Genomic DNA, 12833 nt, shown 5'->3' with positions numbered 1-12833 from the left:
CATTGAGTATTATGACCTTACGCTCTGGTACAATTGCTCCCGGGCACACAGTTCTATTGGTAGTGCTTTCTATAAAAATTATATGATACAATCTGTGAGTCACAATTAATTCAGGAGGAGTCTGGGGAATTTTAGACATATCCTGTGTCTACAAACAAATTAGTTATTCTTAACTTTGGGCTCCAGAGTTTCTGTGCTTTCACTCAAATTCAAAATATGTGCACAAATATAGGAGTGAAAAAGACACATGATGCAAAAACCATTAGAATAATTACAAAAAAAGCAGCCAGAAATGAAAGCAGCCAGAAAAGAAAAATATATCTGTCACAATAAAACAATAAGTTACTCAGCAACAATAACATGCATCAGCTCACAGGTAAAAGAACAAGAATCCTGATGTTTTAACTCATCCGTTTAGCCTGGATTTAGTCAAATACCAATTCACATACTGTCCTTCCAATTAAGCCAAAATGTATTACTGTAATCTGGTACCTGGTCTTGGATAAAATATAAAATCATTTAAAAACTGCTTAGACATAGCACTATTAAGACCAAACAGGAAGCCTCACAACCACTCACTGAAATCACACACAGTACGCCATCGTTAAACACATTTCAGCTGGTGCCAAATTAAAATAATAAAAACAAAGGCTACTCAACTAGACTTTCCACTTTTTACCAGTTTACACATACAAACCATACAATAATCACAGCGATGCTGAAGAATCATTATGTCTTTATTTTCTTTAGCTTCCCTCACCTTCTGAGTTCTGGCGTGAAGCTGCACCTTTGAAGCGGAATGCTTGTCGAGCTCGGTTGCGATCACTAAAACTCAGGCTCTTGGGAACTTTCGAAGGACTGTCTTCAATGCTGTTATCTGCACTGGGCGAGCGCCTCAAGGGCTGCTGGCTCTGGGGTGAACCCTTGCCCTTGGTGCCCGAGCTCCTCGGACTGGAGAATACCCGTTCTTTCAGACTCACCTTTTGACTGTGAAGGACAAAAGTTTTAAAAGCTTAGGAAATAACCTGGAATGAACGTTATGTGAAAGAGACTTAAAGTTAAGGAGCTAAATCAAGATGCAGACAAATTTAGCGTAGTTCTTTTTTTGACATTTGACACGAGATATTCATCTAATGAGATAATATTCATCTCAATTTACTAATTCTGGAGCAACATGCAGTGACATGTACTGTTGATGTGTTTGTGTTCTGTCAATGTTTTACTGTTCTCTATTAAATATTTTTGTCTTCTAACTAGTTTTGGTACATTTCTCATCTTGGGACCCCAAGAATTTCCCAGGGAGAACCAAACATGGCTCATTTGGTTTGAAAAACACTGGTTTAGAGAGTTCAGAGTTGACTGTCATCGGCATCATCAAATGCACGCAGCATCAGGAAGCACCACACAACACATCCATTTGCACAAGGACAAGGTCATAGCCAGCACGTGCATATAAAAAATATGTCCATGAACATCTATCACGCACTGGGACTGCAGTGGTAAAATATTTGTACACTAGGCAAGGCCCAGTGCTGCCCCTGAGCTTATTAATGATGGCCAGGATATTATTATAATGCTTTATTATTATTATTTACAGTAAGACTAAATATATGCTTTAAGAAAGTTTGTTAGAAGTAGATTGTAAATTGATGTATAGAATAAAATAAAACAATAAAAGAAAAACTAATTAAAAAAAACCCTTCTCTAAATAATGCAGGTTTACTCTTACCTTGGGGAGGGCTCTGGCTGGGTTTCCTTCCTGCAAATAAATATGTCCAGTTGAAACATATAAAACAGCATTTGTAAAAGAATATAACTTTTTAAAAATATGATCATGATGTTGAGATAAATGAATATATTTTATTATTTGTTTAATATATATATTCTTTTTTTTTTTACCTAAAGGAGAGGCCAGATTTGCTCTTCAGGTTTCTCAGCAGATCAAGCTGGTTAAGAGGGGGAATGAGTCTGAAAAAGACACACAAATGCATTAACTACAAAACATTATGACCAAAACCAAGCTTAATGTTCAGAAGAATGGAATGGAATCATTGAGTAAAGTGACTACTGAAATCCCACAGAACTGCAGATCATCAAGTCACAGCCTGGTTTAAAACAATAGTCTCAAGGGCAGCAGCGACCTACTGAAGGCTTAGAATTCACAGTGTCAGCTGTAAATATTGAGGTACTTTGCCACGGTGTTTGCTGTTAACTGATAGATATCTGCCAGAACGCACTGTGCCACAGCAGTAGGCCGAGAAACAATAAATCCTCAGTACATCTCAAGGTACAGATTTGCAAGCAAGAAGGGAATCAATCTGAGGTGTTAAAGGTTCATGCTGAATAGTAAAATGGAGGTGAGAAAATGTGTGTGTGTGTGTGTGTCTGCACTGTACGTGTGAGTTTATACCACAGGAAGCTGGCTCTTTCTGAGAGCTGTTAACAGAGAGATGGAGTTGTGAGTTAATGTCAGGGGTATGCGGTGCTGCAGCCCGCCCCATAAAGTGAAAGGCCTTTGGCTGCAGTGCTATAAAAACAAAAAAGGTCATACTTCAATCAGACCTCATCTGAGAGGATGAAAGTGAGAGGGAGATAGAGCGAGAGGGAGAGTTTTAGCCATGGCACAAGGTCAATAGTCTACAGCCACTTGTTTAAATGTCGACTGAAAACAAAAAACATGGCATTTTAAAATAAAATATCTGAGATAAGAATCATATATTACATCTGGTGGTAAAAAATATAAATTACGAAAAACTTCTCCCAGGCAAAGTATCACCTACCTGAACAGTTTGTGGGTCTCTCAGTATTAGACTAAACTAGGCTCAGTCCTCTAGAACATTAGGTTTTAACTGTGAGGAACAGCCCCAGATGTCCTTCTCCTATATTGGTCTCATATGAAAAGAGGGGCATCTGGAAACTTCACATGAAAGCAATTGTGTGTTTCTGGGACATTGAAACTGATGTGCCTTTCTCAGATGTAAACACAGCACTTTCTAAACTACCAAATGCATCATAGTGAAGTTGAGGTACAGTTTTAGTCTCTCAGCCAGGCACAGCTGATTCTGGAGACTACTCCCACCATCAAGACCACCATCAAGAAACGGAAAAACATCCCTGCAGTGAGAACAACGACAGCAGTACATTATCAAAATTATAAGAGGAAAATTCTACTGTGAATATAATATTACTTAGAACTCTGCAATGCTAGAGACTATGTGTGGATCAATTTCATTGTGTTTTCAGCATGAATCAATCACAATCAGACTGAGCAATATGATAATTAGCACACCTAAAAGCTAGCACAGTACTGAACAAAAAATTCCCATAAGCTTCCAGATGTTTCTTCATGATGCAGAAGTTAATATTCTGGCATAAGTGCAAGTAACAGTAAACAAAGGAAGTGGACGTGTTCAAATGAATAATTCTGATTATGTAATGATAATTACTAGTAAAAAAAATACTGTTCTATTCAGGACCCATAAGATGGGGGATCATTATTATTAATAGGTTTCCAAATGACATGCATGTTTCTGAGAAACTTAATCAAAACCACCATAAAGAAGGCAATTTCAGGGTTTTGTTTTGGCAAGACAAAAAATGTATTATTCAAACCCTTAAATTCATTTCATATATATTTTTAACACATACAATAATACAAATCATAGTTTATTAAAAAAGAAAAACCCAACAAAAGTATTGCTAGTCTTCTGTGCTGGAACTACTGCTTTGAACTATTACCCTTCATAGCCCCACTCTCTCTCTCTCTCTCTCTCAAAATAAATAAATAAATAAATAATAATAATAAAAAAATAAAAATATAAATAAAAACGTGGATCAATGTAACCACTGCATCTGTCCCATCTGACACCCAGGAGAAATATAGGGAGATAGAGACAGCTAGAGAGAGAAATAGAGAGAGGAGTGGGGGAAGACAAGGGTGTATATATATTTATATATATATATATAGCAGGGTTGGAGGGGGGGGGGCGCAATGCAGGGAAATTGGAAAAAGAAAGAAGTTGATACCTGTACATAGGGACTGATACAGTTCTCTCATAGTAATCCCAGGTAGACTGCAGGTCGGTGCGAGAGAGATTGGTAGCGTAAACCCTCCAGGCCGCCTGAAGGATCAGATCAGATAGAAACACATAACTAATACATGCACTGAGCTCTTTGTGGTAATTAAGATACAGCCACAGGGCGTCCTTGGAGGGTGTCCTTGTCTCCAACTCTCTGTGTTACATGTACCTAAAGGAATTAGTTGGTGTGGTGAAATCTTAAATTACATTACTGCACCTTTCACATGCAGCCTACACAGCTCAGTGGATGACTGATGAACCCTGAACTCCCTGGAGAGAAACTTAGGAAGCATCAATTAAAAACTACTACAGTATACAGTATGCCCTTTCTCCTGGGGAAACCCCACAACCGCTTCTATTAAACACTGCTTTATTGTGACCTGCACTTCTGCAGCATTGCAGAGGACCTTCTAAAAATAGTTCCCTGTATTCCATTCGTCATGTCGCCCATGGCTCAAACCTGGGGTTCCAACCACCATCTACAGAGAATTCATATGTATATATGAAGGAGTGCTCACATATCATTTCTTTAGCTTTTTTTGTCAATAAATCATTAATGTGATTGGTCAACACTGGGAAATTTGAGGCCATATTTGAAAGCAAATCTTAGAACTTAGGCATCTAAGATTATTATCATTTTAAATAAAGTTTATCAACAAGAATGACACTTGTTTACAAATACAAAAACATTAATGCAGTAAAAAAAAGTTTGTGTTGAGATATTTTCATTGATCTCAGAAGCTGGCCTTTCAAATTTGACAATATTAACTCATAGGTTAAAAGCAGATCTATAAAGTGAGTTTTGAGAAATGAATTGGAAAAGGTAAAATTAGGCATTGGATGATAACCTCAAATAATATTGGACTGCCACTAGGAGAGATTTGGAAAGGGCTAAACCAACACATTTACATACAGAATATCACTACTCACTGTTATATGGTAACTAGTACATTTTCGTGTGTGTGTTTAAGAGTGGGGGCGGGGTCTTTCTGCCCAGATAAAAAGTTTTTTAATCTCAGGTGCCTAAAACTTTACAGTACTCTATATTCTGTATATGTACATTTTCAGTGCATTAATGTGGGGATCTGGAGCCTATCCAAAGAAACTGCAAAGGCAGAAAACCAAAATAAGATGCAAGAACAATGTATGATATGTACAATATACAATTTAGCATCCTCTCTCCTTATCTATTCACATTACTTTAACAGCTCTTGTGTGAATGGTGTATGATTACTCTTAATATCCCCTTATCTAATCACCTACCTCAGCTCAGAACAAGGTGTTTTCTTACTTTCCTTTTTTAATCTCCTTATCAGCAGAAACCTAATTTATTCACTTCAGACTTACTCACTCACATGGCCCAGAGCACTCCGGCTTCCAACCACAAGCTCCTTACTACCATATAGTTAGCACACATTTATGTGTTTTGCTAGTGTTAGCCTCAGGTCAAATATTGGTAATGTGATATACTGTGATGACTGACGCCATGAATGTTTATCCTGGGCCTTGCCTTCCCACCCTCCTTTAGAATTATGACTCTGTCTTATGTCAAGTCTTTTAAGTCTTTATGTCTGTTAAGTCTTATGACTCAGAGCCTTGTTTCACTGCAGGATTCTTCTAGCAACCATTGGTAAAGAAATAAAAACAGTTTATGGTTACATTTGCCATATTTAGCAAATAATTTTATCCAATTTATTAAAGTGATTTGTAGTTCTGTCAGAGAATTATAAATAGAGATTATAAATAGAAATTAGAATTGAAGAAACTGCCAAAAATTCAGATACTAAGATATGATTTAGCAATTTAACTATTTATTATTTCTGTTCAATGTGTTTTATTTTATCTTTGGTTTTAAAGGGGACATATTGTTTTCAGTGCATTAGCACATTAATTCATGGATTTGGAGCAACTCACAAACTGAAATAAATGTGAAATAAAACAACCAAGTCTGTTTTCTAACTTCAGAATGGTCTCTCCAGTCACAGCGCTAGACCAGTGTTTATGTGAGAGTACAAATACAACTTTACACTGAGCAAAACTAACACAATGAGTACAGAGAAATGTGTGTACTGAGTAAGTAAAAAATGAGAATACAGAAAAACGGCTAAAAACCAGAGCTTCTGCTCATTGCTGCTTTCTCCTGGGCTCTAACACTGAACTGAGCTGTGGCTCATTCTCATTTAAAGTAACAGGCACTGAAACTGGTCCTTCCGAACAGGAACTGCTGAGTTGTTTGATGCTTGTGGAATCTAGCATGTAAAAGCTATTTCATTAACTGTGAGAACTATGTTAACTTGTGGAAAATATGTAGCCTTTAATAACTGTACTGATTAGCACTTTGTAGCCTTGTCTTAGAAAAATGCTTAAAGAAAAACTTTTCTTACTTACATACTTTTCTTGCCTACAAAAAAAGATTGCTGCCCGCTGTTCTAGATATGTAATCAATGCCTCTAGTGTGTGAGTGTGTGTATGTGTGTGTTTTTTACCGCCATGGGCACGTAATTTGAGGAGTTTTGAATTTCACTGTATTGCTGTGCAATGACAATAAAATCACAGTTCACATTCAGTAAAGGCCAGTTTACATTTCATGGCATTTAACAGAGGCTCTTATTTACTGTAATTTATAGAGAGCTTGTTGTTCACTCACAGAATGTCACTTAAGTCCCCTAAGCCCGAAGTCAATCAATAAAGCTTTTTATAAAATGACAAAACACAAAGCTTTTAATTAGCAAGTAATTAACTACAATTAACCAAACAGATTTAATAACAAAGTTATTCACTTTGATTTCTTTAAGTGCAGAAACTTTAAAGAGAAGAGTTAATCATTTTCCCCTGAGTACTGATGGCTTGAAACAGCTGATGTGTAGTTTCTAATTGTTTCCAAAACAGCTCATGTTTAAACCATTATAATTTACAGAATATGATTTTCTGAGTAGATTTTTAGTCACCAAATTAACTTATACATTAGGTTATTGCTGTCAGTTTCTAATAGAGAGTTAATGTGATGACTGCCTTTCAAATGCCTTACCAGAGCTTTCTGCTTCCAATCTAGTCAAGCAGAATGAAACACTGCGTCACTAATAGACTTTAATTAGCTCTCTTTAAAGAGAATGTAATTAAGTGGAACTGATGGTACAATGCATGCTGGGGATATAATGACAAAAAGTGTGCTTCACCTGGATTAGCCCGGCGGCTGGGTTCCGTCGTTTCTCAAAATGTTTCTGCCGATGCTGCTCCTGGACTTTCAAGGCAAATCCAGAGCCCAAGATTCCCTAAGAATCAAACAGTAAAGTATGAGATGTGATTTATACAAACCATTATATTTTGATAATACTTGTAAATAAAGCCATTTCTATATTGCCTTAAAGTATTAGCATATTTGATGTGACATAAATATTAACTGGTATTAGTGTTACAATGTATCATTTTCATGATCTCTTCTTCAACATTCACTCATTAAAATACTCAGCATGCATTGTTTTAAAAATATCATGTAGTCACTTGGAATCTGTTTGGTATCAACCAATCCTGACCACTACCCCAGCTCTTGATAATAACTAGTCTAGCTCAATACTCAATGGCTCAATCAAATTGTGAAAAAGGTGATAACATATTTATTGAGAACAAAATGGAAACCATCATTTATCGACTGTAAAGATGATGATTAGATTACAATATAACTGTAATGTTGGCTCTATTTTCATTAGAATTAGAATCACTTTATTGGCAATGAATAAACCAGAATTTGTTTTCTGCATTTAACCCAATCCCTGCAGTGAAACACACATTTACACATACACTAGAGAACACTAGGGGGCAGTGAGCACACATGCGCAGAGTGGTGGGCTGCCCTAGTCACAGTGCCCAGGGAGCAGTTGGGGGTTAGGTGCCTTGCTCAAGGGAACTTCAGTTATGACCTCCCGGCTCTGGAGATCAAACCAGCAGCTTTCCTGTTACAAGCCCAGTTCTCTTACAACCAGCCTTCTCTCCACCAGCTAAAAATTAGACCCACCCTCAAAGACAACCCCCACCCCTGCAGAAAATGAAGAGGGATACCATTTTTCTGTGGGGCATTCTGCAAAATCACCAGTCTCTTTCAGCTGTTTATTCTCCTATACTCCTTCAAAGTTTAATAAACAAAAGGTAATCTACATTGCATCGTTTTCTTTTTAGATTCCTCAATAAAACATGGTCAACATGGTAAAACATGAGACAATCCACACAAATCAAGTCTGAGCATATATTTACACTCTCACTAATGCAGTTGTTCCATTCCCTTTAAACTTATTTCCCAAACCACTGCGTTTATTTGATTAATTAGTGTTGCTGAAATGAATAGAGTCTGTGTTTCAATGTTTATCCACACTTTCTTCTCCCTGAATCTCTGCAGACTTACAGCAGGCAAAGCAAAGAATGACACTCCTATAAGGGTGAAGGTCGCTGCCAGAAGACGCCCATTCCACGTTATTGGATACTTATCGCCATATCCTATAGTCGTCAGAGTGATCTAGGGTAGAGATTAAAATGAGATTTATGAGGCATCAAGGGAGGTGGTCAAACATTATGTCATTTACACAGCGAAAAAAATATTTTGTGCAACTCACAATAGCAGAATAAAAAAAAGGCAGTGCAGAACCTATAAATACTTTATAAAAAATAGAAAAATTGTTATCAGACAAGCTCAAATAAGGAAACCTAACGTTCCACATACAGGTATTAATCAACTTTAATTAGATGGCATATTTACAGGGAATAAGAGCAGAAAAAAGTACAAAATCATTTGAAAAGGAAACCTAAGCAGGTTTTAAATAAGCATTAATTATATAGAACTGAATGGGCACAGATGTGATCTCTCCTTGTTCTGGGCAGCATCAACTCAGATAGGTCCATGCTAATTTAATGAAATGGAACAATTAGCCTACATCTTTTTCATTTAAACTCCTACTTTATTCAATTAACTAGGTCTATTGGCTTTGAATGAAAACTAGGAACCCAACTCAACACAAAATTAAGTCTCAGAGAAATAAGACGAGTCTGGACTCAAGCAGATTGGCATTATCTGTCATTATCTTTCTCCTGTTGTTTAAAATATGCTGGACTTTGCTAAATTTTGTATCATATTCATTCATTCATTTTCTATAACTGCTTCCAGTTCACAGTGGGTCAGTGGGTTCACCCTGTCATCTCATGATCACAGGGTATTATACACTCACCCATTCACTCACCCCTGTGGACACTGTTTCAATTCACACTTATCAACTTGTGTTTTTGGACAGTGGGAGGAAACTGGAGAACCCAGAAGAAACCCACACAGACACTGGGGAGAACACACAACACTCCTCACAGACAGGACCCTGAAGCTGTGTGACAACAACACTCCCTGTAGAATCACCATGATGCTATGTTTGTATCAAATTATATATCGAGTTATAATCCTTATTGTCAGATTTCATGTGAATTAAACTTATACAGAATACACTGCAGCTTCTTCTCACTGGTTTTAAAAAAGTATGATCATATTACACCAATACTCACATTTCTCCATTGTCTCCCAAATAAATTCAGAATCCAAATTAACGTCTTACTGTGGGTTTTTAAGGCTGTACCTGGGATGGCTCCTGATTATATAGCTGAAACATTTCACATATATATACGATGCTTACCAGCTTCTCTTGATGGATCCCCGGGAAAAGAAAATTCTAAAGGGTGACCAAGCATTCTCAGTGGCTGCTCCAAGGCTCTGGAAAAAACTCCCTATTGACATCCATCATGCTCCATCTCCATTGGCGTTTAAGTCCAAACTAAAATGCATCTATATCCTTTGGCTTTTGCAAATGGCTGATTATGGTGTTTAAAGCAACGCTTTCTTAATATTTTTCACATGAGCCTTTGTCTGTTGTTAACTGTATTCTTGGCCATGTAAAGCACTTTGATGCAACTTTGGTTGCTTTTAAATGTGCTATATAAAAAATATTTTCTTACTTACTTGTGGCCCTGCTCAAGAATGTCTCAAATCACATACATAACGCAGTAGAGTTAAAACTATTTTATTTGAAGTTTTCAGTTTGAACCCCTGTAAACATTTTACATTTTTTTTATCACTGTTCCATCTCTGAAGTTTCACTCATGTCTTGGAATTCATTTCCACAGCAAATATGCCAACTGTTTTTGGCAACTCTAGCAGTCTCCAAGGACTGCAATCTTGTCAGTGAATCTCTCTGGCAGCTCATGTCCAACTAAGGCTTTCTTGCTAATTCAACTCCAAATTATAACACCTGACTGCAGAAGCTGTTCCAAGACATTCTGCCCATCAACACAGCTTTAAAACTGTAATAACTTTAGTTAAAATCTAGCAATCAAACAACGCAGAACAAATGCTGTATAAAACGACTGTTTTGAAACTGGGAAAGCATAGGCTGCTCTACTGGTGAATAAACTGTAATGAATTTAATAAATTATTCATTATCTGTTACCACTTGTCCTTCGCAGGGAGACACACACTGAAACATTCACTCACACACTCGCACCTATGGACACTTGAGTCGCCAATCCACCTACCACCTACCAGTGTGTGTTTTTGGGAGGAACCCGGAGCACCTGGAGGAAATCTAAAAAAGAAGCCAACAGAGCTCTTCATAAGCAGTGATGACACTTACCAGGCCCCACCACAGAGCATCAGCATAGGTTGCAAACATCTCGTTGTCTTCCTTCTCAGCCAGATAAACAAGGAAAGAAGCCAGGATCAGACACAGGAAGCCAATGTACCAAGCTGTGATCAGTTCCTGCCAAGGGCAAACACACACAAACACACACACACAATCAAACACACCATCAAACGACATGACAGCAAACCTTTAAGAAATACATGCAAAGAAACACACACAAATGAATGCACTGATGGATATAGGAACCGAGAATAATAACAGATAATAACACTGGCCCAGCTTTCTCGCAATGTTGTAACAAAAAAAAAAATTCCCATATTTTCTATTGCATGAAAGCTCCTGTCTGGGTACCCATTAGTGACTGTAATTTAAAATCAAAATAAGACAATATATTGTTATTGTTCAGTTACATAAGCCCAAATTAGCCAACGTTTGTTAAACAACTAAAATATCTTGGTGTTTTCATTTACAGAACAACAACAACAAAACAGTGAGATAAAACCTCAAGCCACAAACCAGCACTAACCTCGACGTATGATCAGATCAGACTCTTATTATTGGCTAATTAGCTTCTGATTCATCTTGTATTGCATTATTAATGCACTACACTAAATTCAGCTTTGAGTCCAAAGCTTCTCCCATAGTTAATGTTCCCAAATGCAGTTTTGTAACCTAATTCCCCACACAAGCGTCTCAGAAAGACAGCCTGAGGTGATAGCAATGGCTAAAAGAGAGTCTGGCACAAAACAGCACACAGACAGCCACATGTTCAAAGACAGCCTTAGCCTCTGGCTACAATTTGGCAGGAAGCCATTTTGAATTTGCAGTAATGGGCTAATTATGAGAATAAAACATCTGTAAAACCCAAAGATGGCTAACATAAAGAAATGTGTCTTGCTCTGCAATGTAGAGACACAATCTAACATACTCTCTCTCTCTGGAGAACTGCAGAGCCTTTTCTCCCTCCACTGCTAGGAAGCAGCAGTCAGCTGGAGGTCTGCACGGTAAATTGAGGTGCTCAATTATGCAGCAAGGCCACTAGCTTGAAAAAAAGCATCGACAGACTCCATATATATTAGAGGTAACATATGGTGACTTTATTCTTCAAGACTGATGTGTTTCTGAAAGCAGAGCGAAGTCCTAGATGGTAGATAAATTTGAGAAAAGAATAATAATTTCTAAAAAGAAGCTGAATAGGCAATTACACTGCTTTTTCTCATAATACTGTCACCATATTTTGTTTTGATTCATGCCCTGTAGGTCAGTGGCAAAATATTAAAATGTTAATAACAGAAAAAACGATGGGTACGGTGAATTTTTTATGATGAATATATCAAGCTGCATGCAGACTATCCAAGTTCGTGAAAGGTAACCAATATTATTCACAGTCTATGGCCTATTCAAAGCAGCAAAATGCCTTTTGATGTCAATGGCTCTGGTACCTAACCTCTATTTTAATGAGATTCATTTAAATCAGCCACATTCGGTATAAAGACTAATTAGAACACCCGCCGAGGTGGAGGATCGCACTGCACAGCACAACTCTGACAAGCCCCTTTAACGAGTCAAACTAAGAAAAATTACTTCAAAAGTTTTCTGTTCGTCAGCAAGAGTTTTCTTTTCTTTTTTCTTTTTAAACTGCTCACGCAACCTTCCTGAGAAGGGACGGCAGCGAAGCACACACCTCCAGCAGACAGACCGAGGACCCACACAGCCACTGTTTTAGATTTTAGACTGAAAAAATGCAGCACTATAGCTGCCAAGCATTCAGCACGTGGGCGGGATGTTGGAGAAGTCCTTGCCTGGAGCCGCACTCATCTCAGCACCTGCGAGCTGGAGCTATGTTCTGAGCTGGGTGAGTGACAAGAGCACACTGTCAGGCTTTTAAAGAAGAGGACAAGTATTAACTCACTAATGTAGCACTTAAAGTGATGGCTTAGCCAAAAAAAGCATCTATTACAACTTTACCCTTAACTAATAATGTAGTCAATAAAACAAGACATGTCATGTTTTATTCATTCTTTTTTTTTTTTTTTACGCAGGAATAAAGAATCTGGTAGTAAATAAGTAATGGAAACCATTACCTAAT

At 37.5% G+C, this 12833-nt stretch overlaps 1 protein-coding gene across 3 annotated transcripts in view; it reads right to left on the bottom strand.

The window, feature by feature from the left end:
• LOC136690702 (potassium voltage-gated channel subfamily KQT member 2) overlaps positions 1-12833 on the bottom strand; it is a 67886-nt gene that overhangs the window by 15054 nt on the left and 39999 nt on the right. For all 3 annotated transcript variants that reach the window (XM_066662667.1, XM_066662665.1, XM_066662666.1), the window contains exons 5-11: positions 10736-10861; positions 8476-8586; positions 7256-7351; positions 4027-4121; positions 1900-1968; positions 1730-1759; positions 761-987 (exon numbers count right to left, since the gene is read on the bottom strand). In XM_066662667.1, the coding sequence (XP_066518764.1) occupies positions 761-987; positions 1730-1759; positions 1900-1968; positions 4027-4121; positions 7256-7351; positions 8476-8586; positions 10736-10861 (754 nt within the window). The remainder of the gene's footprint in view (positions 1-760; positions 988-1729; positions 1760-1899; positions 1969-4026; positions 4122-7255; positions 7352-8475; positions 8587-10735; positions 10862-12833) is intronic.

Source organism: Hoplias malabaricus, chromosome 3, assembly GCF_029633855.1.
Source record: "Hoplias malabaricus isolate fHopMal1 chromosome 3, fHopMal1.hap1, whole genome shotgun sequence".
NCBI lineage: Eukaryota > Metazoa > Chordata > Actinopteri > Characiformes > Erythrinidae > Hoplias > Hoplias malabaricus.
The sequence above is the reverse complement of the archived record's forward strand: the minus strand, read 5'-3'. Positions and strand labels throughout refer to the sequence as shown.